At 44.6% G+C, this 23756-nt stretch overlaps 1 protein-coding gene across 1 annotated transcript in view; it reads right to left on the reverse strand.

Moving 5' to 3' along the window:
- The window catches only part of Tmem233 (transmembrane protein 233), a 47198-nt gene that overhangs the window by 5871 nt on the left and 17571 nt on the right, over positions 1–23756 (reverse strand). Inside the window, exon 2 of the mRNA XM_027413787.2 lies at positions 19365–19501. Within this exon, the coding sequence (XP_027269588.2) occupies positions 19365–19501 (137 nt within the window). The remainder of the gene's footprint in view (positions 1–19364; positions 19502–23756) is intronic.

Consider the following 23756-nt stretch of genomic DNA (forward strand, 5'->3'; position numbering starts at 1 on the left):
TTGTTGTGGTAGTTTGAATGTAATTAGCCCCTGTAATCTCATAAGCACTATTAGGAGGTGTGGCTTTGTTGCAGTAGATATGGCCTTGTTGGAGGAAGTGTATTATCATTGTGGAGGTGGGCTTTGAGGTCTCATATATGCTCAAGCCATGTCCAGTGTCTCAGACCACTTCCTGTTTCCTGCAAATCAAATGTAGGATACTCGGCTGCTTCTCAAACATCATGTCTGCCTGCCTGCACGTGACCATGTCCTGCCATGATGATAATGGACTAAATCTCTGAAACTGTAAACCACCCCAAATATTTTTCCTTTATAAGATTTGCTATGGTCATGGTGTGTCTTCACAGGCATAGAAACCCTAACTAAGGCAGTTGCCAAGACAACAAAAGGTACAGAATGGGTAGGCCACAGATAACATGCTTTTAAAGATTCTTCCCATGGTATTTCTGAGCATGTCATGTCAGAACCCAGAAGCCTTCCCCTCTCACAGGTACCCACAGGCTAGCTAACAGATTTTCTGTTGCCAGTGTCTTTCCCACGGGAAGTGAGTTTATATACAGGGGTTATTGGTGAGCACATATTCCCCCACTCCTGCTTGGGGATTGGAGAACCTGGATGCAGGCTTGTGCTGTGAAAGCTGCCCTTATCATCAGAGGGGTATAAGGAGAGACTCCTTTTGCCATGGGTCCATGCTGTTTGTCTCCGCTGCTGGAACTGAGCTCTCCTGAGCCCCAACACGATGTTGCCACTCTGTCTATGGTGTTAATAACTCTTTGAATGCATACCTACCACCCAATAATCCATCTCAAGGTCTCCCTTGAACCTCACCTCCCCCAAATAAAATCTTTTCTGTATGTTGCCCCCGTGCTCCAGGCTAGCTATCCAGTCACTAATGTGGTCCCAACACAAAAATTGTAAACATCCATGACAAGTGGCTAGCATTTGACCCTAGAAAATACTCAGTGTTTGGTACTTCATCATTATTCTTGAGGATGGAAAGTTCTGGAAAGATACATAACAAACACTGTTGATGAATATGCAGAGCAATGGAGTCCATTGTTTTGAAATGTGTGTTTGTGTACATGGGTTCAGGCACATGTGCGTGTTCCTGTCCCTGTGGAGTACAAAGAAAACCATTGGGCATCCTTCTCTATCCCTCTTTGCTTTATTCCCTGGAGTCTGAGCTAGGCTGGAAACCAGTGAACCCCCTCCTCTTGTCTCTGCCCCCACTAGCTCATGTACATACAGCCACATATGACTTTTATGTGGGCGTTGAGGAATTGAACTCAGGGATTCTTCAGGACTTCACCATCTCCCCCAGCTCTGAAACTGGCTTTTGTCTTCTATACTACTGGACATTTGATTATCTTATCTACATTGGGTATTTCTTTTTTTAAAAATATTTTATTTATTTATTATTTATACAACATTCTGCTTCCATGTATATCTGCACATCAGAAGAGGGCACCAGATCTCATAACGGATGGTTGTGAGCCACCATGTGGTTGCTGGGAATTGAACTCAGGACCTCTAGAAGAGCAATCAGTGCTCTTAACCTCTGAGCCACCTCTCCAGCCCTACATTGGGTATTTCTAAGGAACAGCTGTGTTAATGGCTCTCTCTGTGCCAGTCTTGTGACATTCCAGGCTAGGGACAAATTGGTGAGTTAGACTGAAAAATCACCGCAGTGATCAGCCAAAAAAGTCTAGTTCAAACATGTTGGCCTATACCACAGTGATTTTTACTAGTGACCCCAAGTGGGCAAATGAGCATCCCCCCAAGCTGGTTCTTATGCATGTTTGATGTTATAACACATCATGAAGTACTTTGTACTTGAGGTGTAACACCCACCCACATGCCTAGCCTCCTGTTTCGTCTTTTCCTTATCAAAATGATGCCATTTTGTTTGAGTGAATGCTCACTGAGAGGCATGATTGCCATTTTGGGGCGTTTAGCTACACCTCTTAGTAGACCATCCTTGTTGTTGGTTTACATATAGGGCCGGAGTGGGGCACAGGTGGGAATATGGGTACAGGTGAGGTGCTCTCCCACCTGCTGTAGGCAACCCAGCTTCATTGCATGTGACCTGGGGGAGGGGCTGTGTGTGTGTGTGTGTGTGTGTGTGTGTGTGTGTGTGTGTGTGTGTGTGTGTGTGTGTGTGTGTGTGTGTGTGTGTGTGGTGTGTGTGTGTGTGTGTGTGTGTGTGTGTGTGTAGGGAACATGTGTAGGGATGATTAGGGAGCGGAGTCTATATTAGACAAAACTTGTCCATTCTGGGTAAAGGCTTTCCAGATGAGCACTGTTGAGGGGGCAGAAGCACCCACACCCCAGCAGGTACCCTTCACCTAGGCTCTGTAAGGAAGTCCGATAAACTCATTGGTTCCCCAGAGTGAGCTTTGGCTGAATTGTGCCTGGGTTTGATGTGGGGTCCTTAGGAGAAGAGGGAGATGTTGGTTTCATCTTCCCCTGTAGGAAGGAACTTTGGCAACATAATTCCTTTCCAAGGCCATTCCTCAAAGCAACATCCTAGAGTGCCTTTTTCTATCGCTACCCACTGGAGGGCACCCTAAACTCAAAGGCTGCTTGGGAAAGGCCACCCAGCTAGGGGATTCATAGGTGCTTTATCTTGAAGCAACTTCTATATAGATGCATTTTCCTTTCCTCCTCTGCTGCATTGTCATAAGTGATAAAGAAAAAAATGAGTGTGTTTTAAGACAGAACTTTCAGATAATACTTTGATTTGACTTCATATTGGCTTAAAATTTAGGTTTTCTGTTGGTTAACAATGACAAGATTGTGGAGAAACATTAAATTACATTTCCTTTATTTCCCCTTCACTCACTCACTCACTCACTCACTCACTCACTCACCCACTCACTCATCGACCCATCATCCATCCATCCATCCATCCATCCACCCATCATCCATCATCCATCCATCCATTCATCCATCCAATTAATGTTCATGGAAAATCTTTGTGCCAACTCCGGAGTCATCTAGGAATTAGAGGTGAACACGTTAGGCATGGTCTCTACCCCTAGAGAGTTTATATTATGCCTGAGAAAACTGGTGCGAAATGAAAATTACATAAAGTGTAAATAGAATTTGCTATATTTATCTATTATTAACATGTGTATTTGTGCATGTGTATGTATTTTGTGTAGTGTGGCTCATGTGGTGGCCACAATATAACTTTCAGGAGTTGGTTCTCTCTAACTGGTGTACTTGCTAATTTTACATCAACTTTACCCAAGCTAGAGCCATCTGAGAGGAGGGAACCTGTCTTAGGGTTTCTATTTCTGTAAAGAGACACCCTGACCATGGAAGTTCTTATAAAGGAAACCATTTAATTGGGTGGCATTCAATTATCGGTTTAGTCCATTACCATCATGGTGGGGCATGGAGGCATGCAGGCAGATATGGTGGCTGGCTACATCTTGACACGAAGGCAATAGGAAGTGGTCTGAGTGTCACACTGAATGAAGCTTGAGCAAAGGAGACCTCAAGCCCTCCCCCCACAGTGACACTTCCTCCAACAAGGCCACACCTACTCCAACAAAGCCACACCTCCGAATAGTGCCATTCCTGTTTGCTTATGGGAGCCAGTTACATTCAAACTACACAGAATTGAGAAAATGCCTCCATAACATGGGGCTGTAGGCAAGCCTGTGTAGCATCTCTTAGTTAACAATTGATGGGGGAGGGCCCAGCCCATGTGGGTGGTGCCATCCCTTACCTGGTGGCCCTAGATTCTATAAGAACGCAGGCTGAGCAAGTCCGTTAGCAGCACCCCTCCATAGCCTCTGCATTAGCTCTTGCCTCCAGGTTTTTGCCCCACTTGAGTTCTTGCCCTGACTTCTCTCTGTGATGAACAGTAATGTAGAAGTTTAGGCCAATAAAGCCTTTTCTCCTAAGTTTGATTTTGGTCATGGGGTTTCATCATAGTGATAGTAACCCTAACTAGTCTAGAAGTTGGTACCAGCATGGTAGGTATTGCTTTGATGGACCTTTTGGGTAGTTTTCTTGTTAACTTTGACAAAAATATCAGATAGAAACTACTTAAAGGAGGTAGGATTCATTTTGGGTCATGGTTTGAAGAGTTCAGGCCATGATTGTTTGGCTTTGAGGACTTGGGCACAACATCATGATGATGGGAACACATGGCATAGGGAACTGTTTACATCATGGCTGGTGAGAAAACGGAGGAGGGACCCAGCTGGATAATGTCACCTACGCTCAGGTGAGCATACTCCTGCCAGTTCATCATCTCTAGGAACATGAGAACACTCTATCAGACACACCAAAAGGTGTGGGTGATTCTAAATGTCAGTGAAGACCAGCCATCAAAGCTTGGGAGTTTGTTTACGTATTTATTTATATTTAAGAGAGGGTCTCACCGTGTAGCCCTGGCTGTCCTGGAACTCAGATCTGCCCATGTTTGCCTCACGAAAGGCACATGCCACCACACTCTACCATAGTTTGGGATATTTGTAGCACCATAAAAAATTAATTATTTTGATGGACATCAGAGTCTTCATTTACCTTCTCTCTTATGTGTGCTGATTTAAGTGAGGCCCTCTTTCATGCTGCTCATCAGGCCATTTGTAACTCTTCTAGGCAGTCAAACAACTAGTTCTTATTTCTATGAATTCGGTGTCAGCCCCCCACCCCACCCCCAGGGAGTGAACACTTCGAGGCAGCATCAGGAGCAGCCTTCTTGGGGAAAGCAGAATTGCTGGGGCTCATCTGTGGCCTGTTGTGTGTGTGTGGACTGGGAACCACCTATACATGGGGAGAACATTGTGGCCCAGTCACTGTCAGTTTGAGACGTGCTCATCTGAGCTTCGGAACCAGGTACGGAGTTCAAACTCAGATGCTTCTAAAAACCAGGCTTGAAGCTGCTTCACCTCTGGTAAGGGATGATCAGGGTTGAGGAGGGGGATTCCTTCTGTCTGCCTTCTCTGTGATGCTAAGCAGCACTTGAAGGGCATCTATAATTCTGTGTTCAGTAGAACAGGAATTAAATGTCTGGATTTAGGCATATGCTTTTGGGATAACTCCCAGGGGCTAATAATAACAGCAATATGTATTTTTTTCAGGATTTGTAGTAAACCATGAATATGGATGCTATTTTAGATCGGGAAAGTAGTTGGTAGCCTAAACAGGCTCTTATATTTAGAAGCCTGGGTCTAGGGTTACATATCAAGATACGTGCAGGGAGCTGTTTTGCTGATTGCAGCTGTCCTGCCATTTGCCAGAGCCAATTTGCTGATCCAGGAGCTGAGGCCAGCGATTTTTATGTCTGCATCTGCTTCTGCCCATAACTTGTGGGCAGGGACAGGGTGGCTTCAAGACATCAGCCTGAGCCATGCACAGAGCAGCGGGAACTGTGCTCCCTGAACCGTCAGGGATGACTCTCCCATCTGCAGAGTGCTTTGTGTGTGTCTCTCACAGCTTCCTTCTATGCTCCCATTTGCCTCTGTCCCCTATTAGGGGGTAAGCAGACTTCCTGAGGTCGCCCTTAGTAGGATTCGAATTTCAAAGCTGAGTCCAGTTTCTGTGCTTGTGCCCAGTGAATGCTGACTGGATGAGATGAGAGTCTCAACACAGTTGGGAAATGGCTTTGAAAGCTGTTAGATTACTCTTTTCCTGCTCTTGGAAGGTGTAGTTAGAGCAGAAGGCCTGATGTGGACTGTGTTTGAGTTCTTCTGTCCAGCATCTGGCTCCCCTTCTGGTAAAAGCTCTCTGGTTTTTCTCTGGGGAGTCACCTTTTCCACCCACTCCATCTGTGAAGATTGTGTGGTGTTAATCTCACACCCAGCTCCAGTGGGTCAAACGGTGGCTGCAGCTTAATGATGGTTGGATACTCTATGGACTTTTTTTTCTCTTTCTTACCAATTGTACATTATCTTGAACAATCAGTTCTCCTCTCGCCCAGTTATTATGGAGCTAAAGCTATTGGCAGCAAGCTCATCACTATGAACCTATTGAAGGGACCAGCTCCCCATTTCGGCAGCCATGACAGTAACACGTGCTTACCATGACCTTGCCTTGGTCACTAAGAGGTCAGATGCCTGCCTTGTGGCAAGGAACCAATCAGAAGTTAGCTGGTGGTGGTATGCTTTATGACTCTGGGTGTGCTTTATGGACAAGTACACAGCAATGATGCGCAGAGCACAGCAACCATCCTGGGAGGGCCTATGGGCCATAACAACCAGTTGGCCAATCAACACAGGGCAAGCCCTCCAAGCCTGGAGCCACACCAATCCTGAGCCTGTGCGTACCCCTAGACACTCCCCTTATGCTGCCCTACAAGATCTCTATGCAGCCGCTTCTAGCTGTCTTTCTAGCCATCCGCCATGGCGGGTGGATGAAAGACCCGAGCTAACATGGGGTTAGCTTGTTAAACAATAATAAAGCCTCATGCATCAAGCTTTCGACTCCACATGGTGATTGGGGTGGCCCCGGTCCTGGGCTAAGATCCTGGAGGCCTGAGCTTTCCAGGGGTCTTACACTATAACAAACACAACAAGTTGGTGCTGAGAAATGTTGGGGAATGTTTCCAACAACACGGAACCCCATTATCTAACCATTATCAACATTCTCGCTGGAGTTTCTCAGTTACATGAACAATAAACCCCACTTTTTACTTCAGCCTCTTCATATCATTGGCTGATGGAAAGATCCCCTTGGCTGATGTACTGGGAGCGGGGATGTCCCGGTTCCTTTTCCTGTCTCTGTGATGAAATTCCCTGATAAAAGGGACTTAAGAGAGAATGGGTTTGTTCTTGACTCAAAGTTAGAGGATATAGTCCCTCATGGTAAGGAAGTCACAGCATCAAGAGGAAGGAGAGCTGGTTACATTCCTTCCTCAGGAAGTATGGGGAGGGGGAGAAGAAGAAGAGGGGTTAGGGCTTAGTTCTCTTCTCCCAAGGAATGGTGGATCCCATCTCAGTTAACCTAATGGAGATAATCCCTCAAAGTCTTGAACCAGGCTTCTCTTATAGATGGCTATAGATCCCATCAGCTTGACAATGGAGATTAACCTTGTGGAAGAGGGACAATCCAGACTTTATAAAATGCTCCAAGGAAGAGAACTATCCCACATTGTTGATTCCAGTGCTGGGGCTGAAGAATTCAGAGCCCCTCTTAAACCTGTAGATTCCATTGACAAGTGTTTAATCTTATTTTGACTTTAGCTGAGCTAACATTTTAAATGCCTTATAGGTCAGGCATAAGTTAGTTTAGATTGGGGGGCCTCTCTAGCCTCCTGTCTGCCCTTTCTGTGGTCATCTCTGTGGAAGAAGACTGGTGGATGAGCACATTTTGACTATGGAAATTTCTAGAAGGTGAACACAGCAAGAAAAACAGGCTCATATAGCATGGTAAATGGGCTTACTTAAAGCCATTTTTATTATGCTCTCTCAGCAACACTTTCCAGTGGGCAAAAGACCAGGGACCCAAACATACACAAACAACAAGATGTGAGAAACAGGATCTACTATGCTGGATTGGTCCTGGCATCCGTGGACACTGAGAATTCCAGTCCTGGAGTCAGTCTCCTCCTGGGACAAGGACTGGCTCATGACACACCTGGGTGAAATACCAGGTAGATTCTTGTGTCCATCAGGTTTTCTTTTTTGCTAGAATCCAGTTTCCACAAATGCCTTAGATCCGTAATCACCATGCTTCATATTTGTTTAATGCATAGAGTTTCCCCCCCGGGGACACATCTATCATAGCAATTAATTTTCATAACAGTATGAGGTAAAGAGGTAGCTGTTCTTATCTCCATTCTTCTTCAGAAGAAACTTGCCTAAAATCAACTTGTATAGCTAGTGTCAAATAAATAAACACAAAGTGGCTGTGCATGGCCAAAGAAGCCTGTGATCCTAGTACTCTGGAGGCAGAGGGATCATTTTTAAGGTCATCTTTGGCTACATAGCATTTCAAGGCCAACCTGGGTTGCTTGAGACCTCCCTCCAGAAAAAATCCCATCCCCCAAAAAAGGTATTGAAACAGGTGTTTGGACTCTGAATCACTTGTTCATTTGATTAGAACAGGGTATCTTTTCTTTATTCAAATAAATTCATTGTCATTGTGTTTCTGACATTAATTCTGGAGATGAATTTTTTTGCCAGTTAGATTAACCACTTGATATTGACCTCTCAGTCCACTTACTCAAATAATACAGAGCATCAATCAGTCCGTGGAGAACCTCGAGTGGAAGCTAACGATATCACTGAACTTTGTCTAGATTGAGATCGGACCTGAAGGTTGCTGCTTCTTTGCTGTGTTGGGCATTGACTGTACTGGCAAGAAGGTGTGAAGGACCCACTGGTATCCAAGAGAGGCATTCTCCTTGCAGCAGCCAGGATTGAGAAAGATAAAGCATGAAGCATTTTTCAAAGTTCAGTGTTATTTACCATTGTATTTACAAATTAGAAATCACCTTGTGTACCACCGGTGGCACATGCTTTGCCCACAGCAAAATCTCTATGGTAGCATGCTCTGGCAGGTGGGGTGATGGCGTCATGAAGCCAGGGCATTCACACCTTAACAGTTGATGTTGGACAGGAAAAAAAAAAAAGCAAGGGTGTGACTCTTCCAGGTAGCATCCAGGAAAATCAAAGCTCTTGCCCAAGATTTGCTAAAAGAAATTGGCATGAAAAATAGCCACATTCCGTAAAATAGCCAGTTTATTCCCACACTTGGGATGGAGAGGGGGCACATATGCCTATGATCTAGGTTCATTCTCAGGCTCCAAGTAATCAATGCAGATACAAGAAGAAGGGGAACTATTGGGAAAAATTAAAAGAGGGACAAAAGTCAAGAAAGTTGCATGAACTCTGGGGTTGCTGAAGGAGATGGAGAGAACGTATAACATGAGGAAAAAATAGATCTATGGATTCAAATTTCTAGACAACTTTAAGCATGCTATGAGTTTGTACTTGATTGTAAACACCAGAATTCACTGCTCTCATTGGAAATCACATGCTCCCCTCAAGTCCAGAAATCCCCCAAAAGTAGTGAGGTTTCTGGAGTTCATCCCCATAGGAGAGGAATGGAAGAGATTGCCGGACTGAGACATTGAAACACCATTTTCATCAGTCAGTGACGTTGGTGGGCATGTCTGTGCCACTGTGATTTCCTGCGTTCCAGTCTGGTGTTCATTTGCCAGGGACCTGCCTCTGGAAAGTCCTGGAGGAGAAGACCTCACAGTCTAAAATCAAGGATCCATTCCTCAGAAACTTCTTGGGGTATGTGTAGATGAGGACTGTCCTCCATGCTCCCAGTTGATTGCTGGCTCTTCAGGAGCTAAGTGGTACAGAGAGAAGGAGAGAGAGTGTGTGTTTGAGAGAGAAAGACAATGAGCTGAACTTCTGGGATAAACCCTTCAGGGCTCACTGGTCTTGTTTGATGAAGTAACTCTGACCAGAAGATGCTGAAGCAAGTTAACACTGGTCTTAATTGGTGAACTAACCCTGACGATGCTGAAGTGGGCTAGCAGGCTTTTGTGCTTTTGACTCTAAGCACTGCCTTCCTTTTGAAAAATCATCTTTTTTTTCTTCGCCTGAAAAATGTATTTAATTTTAAGTGTGGCCTGTGCAGAAAACCTGAATGATACAGGTGGAATTACATTCATTAAGCAGCTCTGTGCCTCGTTCTCTTCCTTAATGACTTAGTTCTCTGTGCTGCCTTGTATATATCCTCTGGGCATATTCCTCTGCAATATGAATATGCAGGTGTGTGTGTGTGTGTGTGTGTGTGTGTGTGTGTATTTAATGGGATCATATTATATTCGGTATCCACTGGGGGCTGATCTCGGACAAGCATTTGAGGGAGAAATGGGAGCAAGCTGTGTGGATAAAAAGAGAAAGATTGCTCCAGGAGTTGGGGACAGAAAGTGCCAAGGCCACAAAGCAGGAGGATTCTGATGGAGCTCGTTCAGAAGCATCCAATTGGCTGGAGTAGAGAATGCAGAGAGAGGCACTGTGAGATGAGGGAGCTGCCATGCTGCACAGAGCCTTAGAAAGGAAGTTTCCATGTTTACAGCCATGTGGCTGTCCTTCCTAAAGAAAGCACTGTTGGTTTAATCTGTCCCATGATGGACATTTAGGCTCTTTTAAGGGCTTCCCTTGTTCTAGACAAAGCCTCTCCGAGCGTCCTTGCACAGGTATGGTTGAAACCCTGGATGCATATGAGAATTTCCCCAAGAGCCTTAAATTCCTGGCCTTGTAGCTGGACTTTCCAGCTTAGCCTAGGGTGAACTATTGACAAGTAGTTCTAAAGCACCCCGGCATGGCAAGAGTGGAAAATCACTACTTCTCATGCATTTCCATCGTGTGTGTGTGTGTGTGTGTGTGTGTGTGTGTGTGTGTGTGTGTGTGTGTGTGTGTGTGTTCATCTATGCTGTGAAGGTCAGAGTTGCAATGGTTGTCCTCAGTTACCTCCCCACCTAAACCTGGAGCTTTCCCACTAGGACTGGCAGGCAGGCCAGCAAGCCTTCCCAGTGCTGAGGTGACAGGAGCATGCAGTGGCACCTGGATCTTTACATGGGTGCTGGGGATCTGAACTCAGGATATCAGGCTTACACGGCAAGCACTTTACTGACTGAACTATCTCTTCAGCCCTTAGGTAGGTTTTGAGGTGTGGAATTGGTGTGTTGGTGGGCACATGGGAACATAGTTTTTCCCTTTATCTAAGGGGGACTGGCTGTAGGTCCTCCCACCCCCACAAATACCAGCATCCATCCACACAACCCCAGTTTCCTATATAAACTGGCTTGCTATTTATGTAGAACCTACACAAATCCTTTCACCTCTAGAATATTTATAATTCTGAATAAAATGTAAATGTGGAGTTTGTTGCTATCCTGTATTGTTTATGAGATAAGAAAAATTTCAGCTCGTGTGTGATGAAGATGTTTTTGGCCTGGGGATGGTTGAATTTAAGGATGAGGGACCTACAGGTAGAGGCCTGACTGTACATCCAGTGAGACAGCCACGAAGACAGTCCCAAGCTGTTCCTGTACTAGTAGTAAAGTAGCCAGTGCTACACACACTGACAACCTTGATAACTCTCTTTTCAGCTGCTTCAGTTGGGCCAAGAAAATAATGCAGCATTTAATTAATGTTTTGAACTGTGCTTCCTCGCTCACCAGTGAGGTTCTTTTGATTCAGACTCTCACTCTGTAGTCCAGGCTGTCCTTAAACTTGAGGCAGTCCTCCTGCCTTAGCTTCTCTAATGCTAAGATTACAGACAGGCCTTAGCTTCTGGGTGCTATATTCTGTTTCTTCAGCATACCCCATTATATATTTTTTTTCCACAGTAAAAAAAAATTTACCGTTGCTGGACACTTAGCTTTAATTTTGCCTGTCTTAGCTTAGACGAGCCAATGAAGAACGCCTGCTCAATCTTTGAGAAATAGATCATATCCCTATTTTTATTAGGAATAAAAAAAATTCAGTGAAGATACATTCATGTAAAAAATATACTCAGGAAGTCTTGTCCCAACCAATTACACAGAAAAGAACACAATTTTGCTTTTAAAACTATTCCACCTCAGAACATGATATATGCCCTTCCAATCCTGACACAGCTACCACCTGTTCTGCAGGCAGGAAAGGATGGGCTCTTGCCCATATCTGTACAAGACAGGTGCTTTCATAGTGGAGACTATGTTAATAGTTACAGTGCACTTCCCAATGGGCACCTGGGGTATCTGGGACACTGAGCCCCCTTAGATGGCAATACCTGCTTCTTATACACCTCTTGGCTGGCACTTGGGACCCCTATCCTTCTTAGATGGCAGTACCTGCTTCCTGTGAACCTCCTAATTGGCACCCAGGACCCCCTACCATCCTTAGATGGTGGGATCTTCCTTAAAGAAACCTTGGAACACAAAGGCTCTTGTGGCTACAAATGACAAGTAAGCACTAGTTTGCAGGGAGTGTTGTTTCATTTTATGAGATAGGATCTCATTATATATGCCAGGTTGGCTTCAAACTCATGATCCTCCACCCTCAGTCGAGATTGAAATGGATGTGACTCCATGGCCAGTTAAGCGATAACTTTGAATATGGTTATGACTCTATTTTTAGCTATTTGCACACAGAGGTAATGTCTGTGGGTCGTATTGTGTATTTATTTTACTTAGTGACAAATCCATGCTATTCTATAAAGGTTGGAGAACCTGGCTGCCACTGCACTCAGTGTTTGTGAACATGGATGGGAGCCCAACTCTTAATGTGAGCCTAAAGTGGGTTGTATTTAGTCAGCTACCAAGAGCTCTATACACAGCCAGTGTCTTTGGCTTTCAGTCTCTTCCCATCCTTGGAAATGTTGGGGGGGGGCAGTTGGGTGGGGCTGATCATATCTGCCTGAGTGTATAAAATGACACCTTCTTCTAGAAACTTTCAAGATGAAGTTTGATAGATGACCCTACTTGGGTCACCGGAGACTACCACATTGGTGGCACAGCACAGTCGTTACCTTTATGCCCAAGCTTTGTCTTGCTCAACTGATATTGTTGCTAACAAAGTTCCTTTGGTTTCATGGGATATCAAACAGGTGACCATGAGATGGACCATGGGGATGGAGGAGGAGATACAAGAGATGGAGTGTCAGCAGGTGTCTTGGGTGTAACATGACCTCTGCCCCAGGTAGCTGAGAGATTCCCTGAGCCCTTGCAAACAGCAACACTTAGAGAATCCATTGTCTTCTTTGATCCCAGCTCCTGACACAGAGCTTCAAGTTTTTCTTGGAATTTATTGGGTCATAAGGTTATTTTTTTGTTGTTGTTCTAGCAGATAACTCTTGGTTGGTCCCAGATAGCCTAGTGATGCTGGATTGTTGCCATGGAAACCAGTCGTGTGACAAAAGGTCAGCCATTTTCAGTCCTATCTCTTTTTCCCAGGGAAGGGAAATAGGCTGAAGGCTGAGTTGATATAATTCTTCATGCCAACATGATGAAACCCCTGTAGTCCTCCAAAGAGACAGGGTCTGAGAAGCTTCTAGATTGCCACCCACTTGTGCCTGAAGGATGTTGCACACAGAATGGCAGGGAAGCTCCCACACCTTCCCTCTCTTCCATTAGGATGCTCATTTACACTCCTTAGTGATGTACTTCATAGCAAGTGAGTACCCATTAGTGCTTCCTTGAGTTCTGTGAGACAACTACACAAACAAAAGGAGTCTGAGGAGGGGTCATGGAACCCTGACTTCTGTAGGGCAGAAAGTCATGTTTAATTGGAGGCTTAGGACTGACATCTTGAGTAGGTGAGCACTCAGTCTGTGGGTTCTGGCTGTACCTCTTGATAGAGGGTATCTGAATGCAGGTCTTCCAGTTGGTGTTTGCTGAGAATTGCTTGTTATGTGGGGCACTCTATCAACCTACATCTGGCTGCAGAAGTGTGCTGCCTTGAATGTATAGAAAAAAAGAAAACATGTTTTTATCTCCCATGTTAGGCATGTAAACAGTCTGGTTTTATGGCACACACCCAGGGGGGAATGTTTTTCATTAAGTGCAAACTGTAGGACAGTGGCTATGTGATGTTAGAATATTTAGAATCAATCCATTGTGAGATAATACATATTTTAAGATCACTCCAGGGCTTGTCTGGGATCCAGAGATCTATGTTTACAAGTTCCCCAGCTGAATCTGTTGCAGATGGTCTGAGAGCTGAGGATGCTTTGAAAAACATGACCACTGAGACTAGCATAACCTCCCTTGAATCTTCAAGGTACTTAGGAGAAAGCTAAACCCTGCAGACATGTTGGCTTGGGTAGGGATTTGCATATATTCAGGGTGGGAAATACCTTTCATCTGTGGGATTCATCTCTGCACTTTTCCTGGAACCTTGAGGGCAGAGAAGTACCTGACTTTGAGAGACTTTAACTTTCTGATGCTGTTTGGATCAGAACCATCTACAAGACATTGTTCTATGCAAAATACTGAATATTTGCATGATTCTCAGATCTTCTAAATTTGATGACATGAAACTGTCCCCAAACATTATGTGACATACTTAGGTAGTCTATAGAATTAGATGAACAAGCTTCTTGTGAATTTAGTTACAGACTATAATGATTTGGGACTATTGAAAGAAACACAATGGAGACATTTGAGTTCTATTCTCCATCTTGATTATTATTTTCTTAATGAGGATAAAGACTAACTACTTTTAATGATGATGATGATGATGATGATAACAATAATGGTAACAGTGCCAGAGACCAAACCTTGGATTTTGCTCATGCCAAGCAGGGACTTTACCACTGAGCTACATTAATTTTTAATTTTTTTGAGATTAATTTTTTTGAGATAGGGACGCATTTAGCCCAGGTTTATCTTGAATTTGTTATGTAGCAGAGGATACCTTAAACTCTCGACCCTGTTGCCATGTTTCTCTGTCTCTCAAGTCACCTGGGGTCTTGGATATATATACCAATTATCATGCTAGCTACCAAGATCAAATTTTTGTTTATTTTATTTTTAAAAAGTATTTACTTTATTATTTTTTATTTAGGGATGTGTGTGTATTTTCATGTGAGTGCAGTGCTCTTGGAGGCCAAAAAAGAATGATTGTGGGCCTACTTGATGTGGGTGCTGGGAACTGAACTCAGATCCTCTGGAAGAGAGCAGCCAATGCTCTCAGCCTCAGAGCCATCTCTCCAGTCCATTTATTATTAGTTTGTTTAGATTTATCTGCTTTTATTTTCTGGGTATGAGTGTTTTGTCTGCATATATGTGTTTGTCCTCTGTCCATGCCTGGTGTCCTTGGAGACCAGAAGTGGGCATCAGATTCCCTGGAACTGTAGTTACAGATAGTTGTGTACCACCTGAGTGGGTGCTAGGAATTGAACCCAATTCCTCTGAAAAATCAGCCAGTGCTCTTAACCACTGAGCCATCTCTCTAGCTCCTGTTTGTGTGTGTTTGTTTGTTTTGGTTTGAGACAGGGTCTCACGATGTAGTCCTGACTGTCTCTAGCTATGTAGAGACCCGGCTGGCCTTGAACTCATAGAGCTTCTCCCACCTCTACATCCTGAGTGCTGGGACTAACAGGGTGTGCCACCATGCCTGGCTCCCTTGTTTTTTTTAAAAGACAAATACTTTACAGTTTTGGAAAATCAATTGTTTTCTTTAGAGAGGAATTTTGAACTAAACTCAGAAATCTACATTCATGGCTTTGCCTCACCCAGGCTTGACGACCTCTGCAGTCAGATTTCCCTTCCATGAAGTCCTTGCTGGCTTCCAGATTGTTCTAACAGAGCCTTCCGGGGACATGCACACATCCGTAACCCTACTCCCCTCCTTGGCATTGACTTAGAGTAAACTAGGACAGTGAGTTTGCTGATGTAAAGGAAAACTGACCACTATGCTAAGGGCTACCCTTAGTGTGTCTTTTCTTTTGCACTTTGGAGGAAGAATTTGCCAGGATCAGACCATGAGGCTTCTTTCAAATTCTGTGATCTAAATCCTGGGGGAGGAGGGATGTTCAGAGCTGAAAAATGGCAGGTTCCCAGGCTCACATCTGATTTACCCAGTTGGAACACTCTGGGCATGTTTTGGATGGGAATGTATATAAACCTTTCCAGTTGATTCTTGGGCAGTGCAAAGCTGGGGACCTCTGTTTAGTAGTTCCACATGGCCATTCAATTCCTACAAAGTAGGCTGGGATATTTTATTTCAAAGGATTATAGAGAATTTGGCCCCATTATTCAGCTTATGGAAGATTGCAATTGATTTCTTTCTCTATAGACTATCCTGTCTCTCTGTGTGTGTCTCTCTCATACACAAAGGACAAAATATTTATTTATCTGTGGCAGGTTCTTAGTATGAGCCTGGACTGGCCTCAAACACTTCCTCATCTCACTCTCGCAAAGAACTGTCTTAAGTTATTTGAGTTTCTCCTGGGATTCTAACTCTAGAAACCCTCTTGTGTTTTCTTTGATGACTTGGGCAGAAATGTTTCTAAAAGGAATCTGACCTTACAGATAGGTTGGGAAAACGAAGTCTGAGAATGTAACAGCTTGCCCAGATGGTTTGTGTGTTAGCTAGAGGTTTTATTTTGAGACAAGATCTCACTGTGTAGCTCAGGAACACGATATGTAGAACAGGTTGTCCTTGAAATCACAGAGATATGTTTGCTTCTACATCCTGACTGTGCGGATTAAAGGTCTACATCACCAACCCAGGTCAGAACTAGGATATGAATCCTGATAAAATTGATGAAAAAACCCATGAGCTAACCATTGTAAAACAGTACCCCTGAGGAAGAAAGAATGGAAGGTGACCATTCATAGATTTTATTCATATTAGAGAAGCTTCAACCATAAGCATGTACACATACCTTGATGCCATCTGGAAACATATACTATGAGTATTGGAATTTCTCATGTATGATGACTTCTGGGCCTCTTGTTAAAAAAAAAAAAACTTGGGTGGTGATATCTTAGGGACAAACATTTCTTTTTTAAAAAATATTTTATGTTTTTAAGTATGAGTGTGTGCATGTGTTTTTCTCAGTTTCTCTCTGTCTTTCTCCCTCTCGGTGTGTGTGTGTGTATGCATGTGTGTGTGTGTGTGTGTGTGTGTGTGTGTGTGTGTGTGTGTGTGTACAGGTGCTAGTGGAGGCCAGAAGAAGGTGTATGATGACCCTGGAACTGGAGATAAAGGCAGTTGTGAGCTACCCATTGTGGGTGCTGGGAACCAAACTCAGTTCCTGGTTAAGAGCAGGAGGCAGTCTTCACAAGGAGCTGTCTCTTCAGCTCTGGCAATCTGATGTTTGATCTAAATGTTCACCTCAGATTGCCAAGTAGACAGGTTCCAGTCTACAGGTGTGGTCATCATTCTATGTTTTATTAAGGGTTTAAACACTGCAGTTGTCTTCATCTAAATCAGATTTTTAACACCTTTTAAAAATGGGGTCAGCATCCTGAGGGATGGTTGCTCCATTTAAAATGGTTCACCACAGTTCCCATGTCTCCTCATTGTTTCCTAACCAGGCCACTGCATTCATGTATGTTCCCTGCCTGACCCATGACATCTGTATGTTTTGGCTTTGACTTATTACAAACCTCATTGTACTGTCACCCCCATCAATGAATACTGGAGTTGACCATAAAGTGGGAACAGTTTGTCCATGTCACTGGCATGTCAGAAAAGGAGGCATTGATGGAGAGGTGGTGAGAAACTGTAGTTAAGAACTCAGCACTAGAGACACAGCTCAGTGGGTAAAGTGCTTGCTAGTTAAGCATGATTTCAGACCTCCAGCACCAACATAAGAGCCAGTTGTGGCAGTGTGAGTCCATCACCCCAGAGCCTAGGACAGAGACATCTGTCTGGGTTCCAAGAGAAACTCTATGTCAAAAGGTAGCAAGGTGATGATGAGTATATCTTAATATCAACCTCTGACTGCCATGTGACCTGCAGAGGTGAATACACCTGTATGCACATTTGCATCCATGTGAAACACACACACACACACACACACACACACAGAGAGAGAGAGAGAGAGAGAGAGAGAGAGAGAGAGAGAGAGAGAGAGAGAGAGAGAAAGAGAGACTTCTTTAAGAATGAAGTTCGGCATGTTCTCATCTATTCTCCAGTACTCTCATCTTTCCCACATTCCAGGCCACCATCATCAGATTTTAAAGAACTCAGTGATGAGTGATGATATCATTGTCATCTAAACAGAAATTCTGAGTTCCCTTTGCTCTTTTAGTTTCCCTTTCCCTTTCTTTGGACACTACCATCTGTTTCCCTTGGGACACTTTCTGTTAGGACATGGACTCCCATATCCACGAGGTCCTCATAGCTTGTGGATCTGGTTTATATGATAGGAAATTGATCTCTTGTGATGTCCAGTGTCCTCTCAATTGCCAAGGTGGGGCTGGCTGATCTACCCAGATTAAAGATGTGACTTCCTCCCTCATCCACCCATGTGAGTCTCATTGGCCAATGAAGCCAAAAAAAGGTTGGCCTTCTCAGGTTAAGGGGCAAAGTACTTTGGTCAAGGATGTAGAAGAGTTAATTGCCCAGGGAGAAAAGCTTGAGTAGTTTTGGCCCTGTGGGTTTGTGTTTTTCATTTCTGGGCCCAGGCTATGCAACATGTGGCCTTTGCCTTTGTCAAAACTCTGATGGAAAGTGGCATTCATTCTATCAGGGGAAGTTCATTTCAGCTTATTAGAGAATTCAGAAAAAATATGTAAATCCAGAGAGAAGCATCACTGTCCCTTTCTTTATGACAGGAGAGCTCATGGGCAATTCCAAAGCACACAGCTTTTCTGCCCTTGAACTAGCAATGAGACAAGCATAATGCAAAGTCACGTAGGACATAATTTTGCAGACATGTGGTGAGACAGATATTAGAACAATTCTAGATGCTCCATTTATACCTTCACATCATCTCCTGCCCTCTGACAGTCAGATGGGGCCACATAACAGGCATCAGCCCTCTAAGTGTGAGCCTAAGTGACATTTTCTCAGGCAGTGGGAAAGCTACATGGGCTTTCTGTTCCTCCCTACTCCCTGCCTTAGCCTGACATCACTTCCTGTTCTAGAAATGAAGCTTGGGGAATTATAACCCACAGACAAAAATACTTGTTTTTATAAATAAAGTTTTATGGGAACACAGCCCCACCGGTCATTCACATGCTGTCTATGGCTACTGTTGTGTCCCAGTGGCAGAGCTCAGTACTTATGACAGAGGTGGTGGTGGTAGAGACCTCATGTCCTGCAAGACCTAGAATATTTACTGTTATGCCAGAGCCATTTAGTGCCAGAGTTTATGGACTGGTCCTATGTGCCAGATGGAGTATTGCAGAGTGCATTTCATTGGCGGGGGGACCTGCTGATGAGACCGTGGGTCCAGGCAGCACAAGAACAGGTGGATTCCTACAACCTGGGTCAGAAAGGAGGGAAAAGGTGACTTCGTCCTTGCTAGAGTGTCCCTAGTTTATCTTCAGATGGTATTGAAGGGTCAGATGTACCCCTTGAGCCTGGGTCTGATTGTAAAGTTCCACTTTCTACTTTAATCATTTGTCTATTTGTAGTTTGATGGGAAACTAAGCAGGAAAAACCGACTCTGGCCATTCTTTGGGACAGTCATAGCAATCATGTTTCAAGATGGCTATAGTTGTGTCAAGCTCTTCTTCCCTGATAGAATTGCTAGAATATAGTGGTGTGATTGATGGCCTGGGACTCCGAAGCTTCCCTGCATGGTCTGTGTAACATGAGAAAAGATGAAGACCCTGTTAATTTTATTATCAAAGCCAAACTTAATTGTAGCCCAATAGAATCCCATGAGCATTCGAGAAAAGCACTCAATAGCAGGAGGGGTTCAGAAAGCCTACTTACTTCCTGTAGAATTGCACCACACAGAAAACACCGATGATGACCAGGCCAATGATGATGGAGGCAATGGCCACCCACTTGGCATTCCTCCCAAGCCTCCTGGCTCCTTCGTAGTCTCCATCATTGTAGCTGTTCTGAGACTGGAGAACACAAAGGAAAAGCCGGTGACCACAGACCACAGATAAGGAAAGGCATGAGCCTTCTCAGGCTGTCTTGATGAAACAACTCTTAAGGAGCCGTTGATGACTGCTCCCCTCAGTGTCAGGTTGTTGGGAAAACAACATTACTATCATCTCCCAGGAGACCTTCCCAAGGCCTCTATATTTCTTACTTCCAACTGAGTTTGTCTTGCACACCCATATAGGGGCTATGTGGGTGGTAGTGCTAGTCTCTCTCATTCAGCCCAGTATGTCAGTTTCCAGAGTCATACTTGTCAAGTGGAAGACACTTAATACATATCTGTAGAATGAAAGGACATACCTGTGTCAAACATTAGGTCAGTCATGGCCAAGTGTGACCCATAGCCAGCTTGCCCACCTGTTTTTGCATAGCTTCTTTGGATTGAAGCCGTACTGGTTTGTTTACTATTGCTTGTGGCCTATTTTGTGCTACAGGGACAGTGTTAGGAACTAAGGACAGAAGTTGTAGCGCTTGTAAAACCCAAACTATCTGCTGTTTGGTTATTTACAGAAAACATGCAACCATTGCCACACTAGAAACTTTGGCCCAATTATTCACCTCTATGCCCAAGTCAAGGCCATCTGTTAACTGGAACCCACAGACATAGCTTCTCAGGCTGTTAGAATGTTGCAGCGGATGGGAAATGCTGTCCTGAGCCTTGGTCCCCCTTCCCTAGTCCCCCAGCATCCTGGGTCCTTCTCTGTATTACCCATGACTTCTCCAGGACCTGGCATGCTAAGGGTTCCTACTGAGCTCAGCAAAGCCTCCTTTCCCACTCTGTCAGGGGTGCAGCTCAGTGGGTAGAGGGTTAGTTTAGCACATCAAAGGCCCTGGGGTCTGATCCCCAGAAACAAAGGCCTGGGATCGGGACTTCAGCCCTTGTGCTCAGCCTGCTCTAGGTCTACCTGGGGCTACTTGAGAAAGAACAAGATCTCAGACACCTGAGTTCAGATTCTATTTGAGCAGCTGTGATAGGTACAGAAAGTAACCGACCTTTCCAAGGCCCTTTGCCCTTGTCTATGAATTGGGGGCAACAGCAGCAGCAGCAGCTTCACACATAGGATTCTGTGAATTAACATGCGAAGTGGTCAGCATGGACCTTGTATGTTCAATGCACACCAGCTTTTACTATGAATCGCTTGCTACTCCCACCTTGTTCTTATTTTAAGTCTTTGGGTGGTTAGGGGTGTGACAAGCTCATCTCTACCTCTGACCACCTCCAGTATCATAAGGTCCCAAGTTCAGGTGGTGTTTTAGATGGCTTCACAGTCAACAGTCACTGCACAGAGCCTTAGGAATTCAAATTCAGGCCTTAGAGTCTAGCATAGGGCTATGGAGATTCAGACCATCTGCTCTTGACAAATCATAGTTCTTCTGTGTGTCCTTAGTGATGGTCTGAGTGAGAACAGGAAAACTAATGAGACCCCCAAACAATGTTAACTCTTGACTGTTAGATAAGAAAAAAATCTTACGTTTTCCAATAGCAGTTATCAAAATACATAGGGAAGACAGCCAGCCTGGGGCACCCTGAAGGGCATACTTATTATCATCAGGGCATTGCCTATAGGCTCAGGTAAGAGGTGTGGGGCTCTGGCCTATTTGGCTTGTTTCTTGCATGTCATTGAAGCCACACTGACCACCTGGCTGAGAGCTTTGAGTACAAGCTATGGATACATCCTTCCTCACCTTCAGACAGCCTGGCATCCTGCTGAATGAGGCTGCTGTTGACTTGAAAACCCTCTTCCAGTGCCAAAGAGGATTCTCCTCTCTATATAGGACTCCCACCCTGAATTTGTTCTCCCCTCTGGTTCTTAGACAAGGGCTCTCCCTGGTTAATCTTTGGGGTGAATGTAAAGTTACAGAGGAAGGATCAGGCTAGGAGACTATAGAATTCCAAGATTCCAGTCTAAGGGACTTGTGTTATGGTGTGTGTGTGGGGGAGAGGGAGTAGCATAAGGGTTGATGCCAGAGTTACTTTGCTCATAATTGTGACAAATTACCCAATGGAAGCAGCTTAACAAAGGATCCAGGGTGGCTGTAGACACCTAAAATGTACATGATCTTGTCAGAGTGGATTCTTTCCTTGACATGTGGATCCTGTAGCTTGAACTCAAGTCGCCAGGCTTGGCAGCAAGTGCTTTTATCTGCTGAGCCACTTCACTGGCCCAATTTATACAATCTTACTCATTCTTCTAAAAGTTAGGAATGCAATTGGATACATGCCAATCATTTAAACACTACAGAAACAGACAGAACATAAAACTCCATTTAATCTTATTTCTCCGTGTTAGGCTGCTTGGTCTGTCTTTTAGATGTTGCATCCACAAATCCTGTGAAAATTATTCTGACACTCGCTCCAGCTTCCATGATGACTGGGCACGCTTAGATTGAGGTTATGAGAAAGAAATTCGCACCCCAAGACAAAGCCGCAGTAGTAAGCCTGCGTGTCTAATCCTGGTCCCTCATATGTGAATGCCTCACATATTCCCTACAAATCTAGGTAGAAACAGCTTCATCCTCCCTCTGGCAAGGCCTGGTGGCACAGCGCAGGCTGCAGAGGGAGGCCTTGTTTTTGCTATGAACAGACTATTGTAAATCATGGTAGACTTAGCAGATCTGCCATTGGTATTGCCTTTAAACATTCGCCTGTGCTTTCCATTGGCTGGTTGGACCTTCTGAAATTGGACTTCTTCATTTCTTTCTAAGTGAGTCCCCTCCTCCTTTCCCTCTCTCCCCCTCCCCTTCCCCTTCTCCTCTTCCCCCTATCTTCTCTCCTCTCTCTTTTCCCTTCTCCCTTTTTTGTGTGTTTTGGCTCCTGCTGTAGTTCAGTTCTGGAATGTTTCCCAATGGGCCAGGTGCTGCAGGCTTTGTGGGGCTGGGAGGCTTTAGGTCACTGAGGGGGTGTCCTTGAAGGGACTTATAGGGTTCTGGTTTCTCCTCTCCATCTTCTTTCTCTTTCTGTTTCCTCAGCTTCCATGAAGGGAGTCACTTCCTCTACCCTGTGTTCCTGTCATGTAGTTAATTCTTCACAGACTCAAAAGCCACAAATAGACAGTGCACAGAAACCTCTATAACTATGAGACAAGGTAAACCCTTTCTCCTCATAAATTGACTGGAGGTATTTCATTACAGTAAGGGGAAAGCTGAGTGGCACAGCTTCTGACTTTTCCTGTGATAAAACACTGATCCTGCCATGCCTGGAGGTCAGCACTGCACAGTCCTCACCCTCTTCCTCTGGTTCTTATATTCTCTCTGCCCTTTCTTTCTTGATGTACCTGATCCTGGGAGGGGGTGATGTATATCCTGCTATGGCTGGACATTCGGCAGCCATGTTTTCTCAATACTTTGACCCATTGTAGAGACTTTCCAGCTCTTCAGGGCTGCCCCCCTCCCATATATACCTCTCTACCCTCTTTTTAAAAATATTTATTCTATTTTATGGAATGAGTGTTTGTCTGCATGTATGTCTGTGCACCACATGTGTGCCTGGTGCTTAGGGAGGTCAGAAGAGGGGCACTGGATCCCCTGGAACTGGAGTTAGAGATGTTTGTGAGCTCTCATGTGGGTGCTGGGAGCTGAACCCAGTCTTCTGTAAGAGCAGCCAGTGTTTTTAACTGCTGATTCATCTCCAGCTCCAAGAATTTTATTTTATTTTAATTTTAGCCTTGGCTGTCCTGGAACTCACTCTGTAGACCAGGCTGGCCTTGAAGTCACAGAGATTCTTCTGCCTCTGCCTCCTGAGTGCTGGGATTAAAGCAGTGAGCCACCATTCCAGGCTCCTCCCTAGCCTCCTGTGGAGTCTTTCTCCTGCCTAACTACTTTCACTTCCCTGACTTCTGTTTTTAGGGTTGTTTCCTCTGCTGGGAACCATTTCCATCCTTGTCTCATTCTTCTTGTCTTGGTTCACATGTCTGTTTCCTCTGGCCACCCTTTTTTTATTTCTTTTTTGGTTTTTTTTGAGACAGGGACTCTGTGTAGCTTGGAGTCTGTCCTGGAACTTGCTCTATAGACCAGGCTGGCCTTGAATTCACAGAGATCTGTCTGCCTCTGCCTCCTGAGTGCCTCCTGTGTGACACCATCACCTGGCTGGGACCCCTGACCCTAGGCTAAACTGAACCCTGAGTTCCTGCCAATCATTTACTCAGCTGCCTTTCATTTGTGAGCATCTTGTTCTTGCCAGCTGGCTGTACTTGTCAAGAGCCTGATACAGGGTCA

The sequence above is a fragment of the Cricetulus griseus genome, chromosome 4, assembly GCF_003668045.3.
Source record: "Cricetulus griseus strain 17A/GY chromosome 4, alternate assembly CriGri-PICRH-1.0, whole genome shotgun sequence".
Classification (NCBI taxonomy): domain Eukaryota; kingdom Metazoa; phylum Chordata; class Mammalia; order Rodentia; family Cricetidae; genus Cricetulus; species Cricetulus griseus.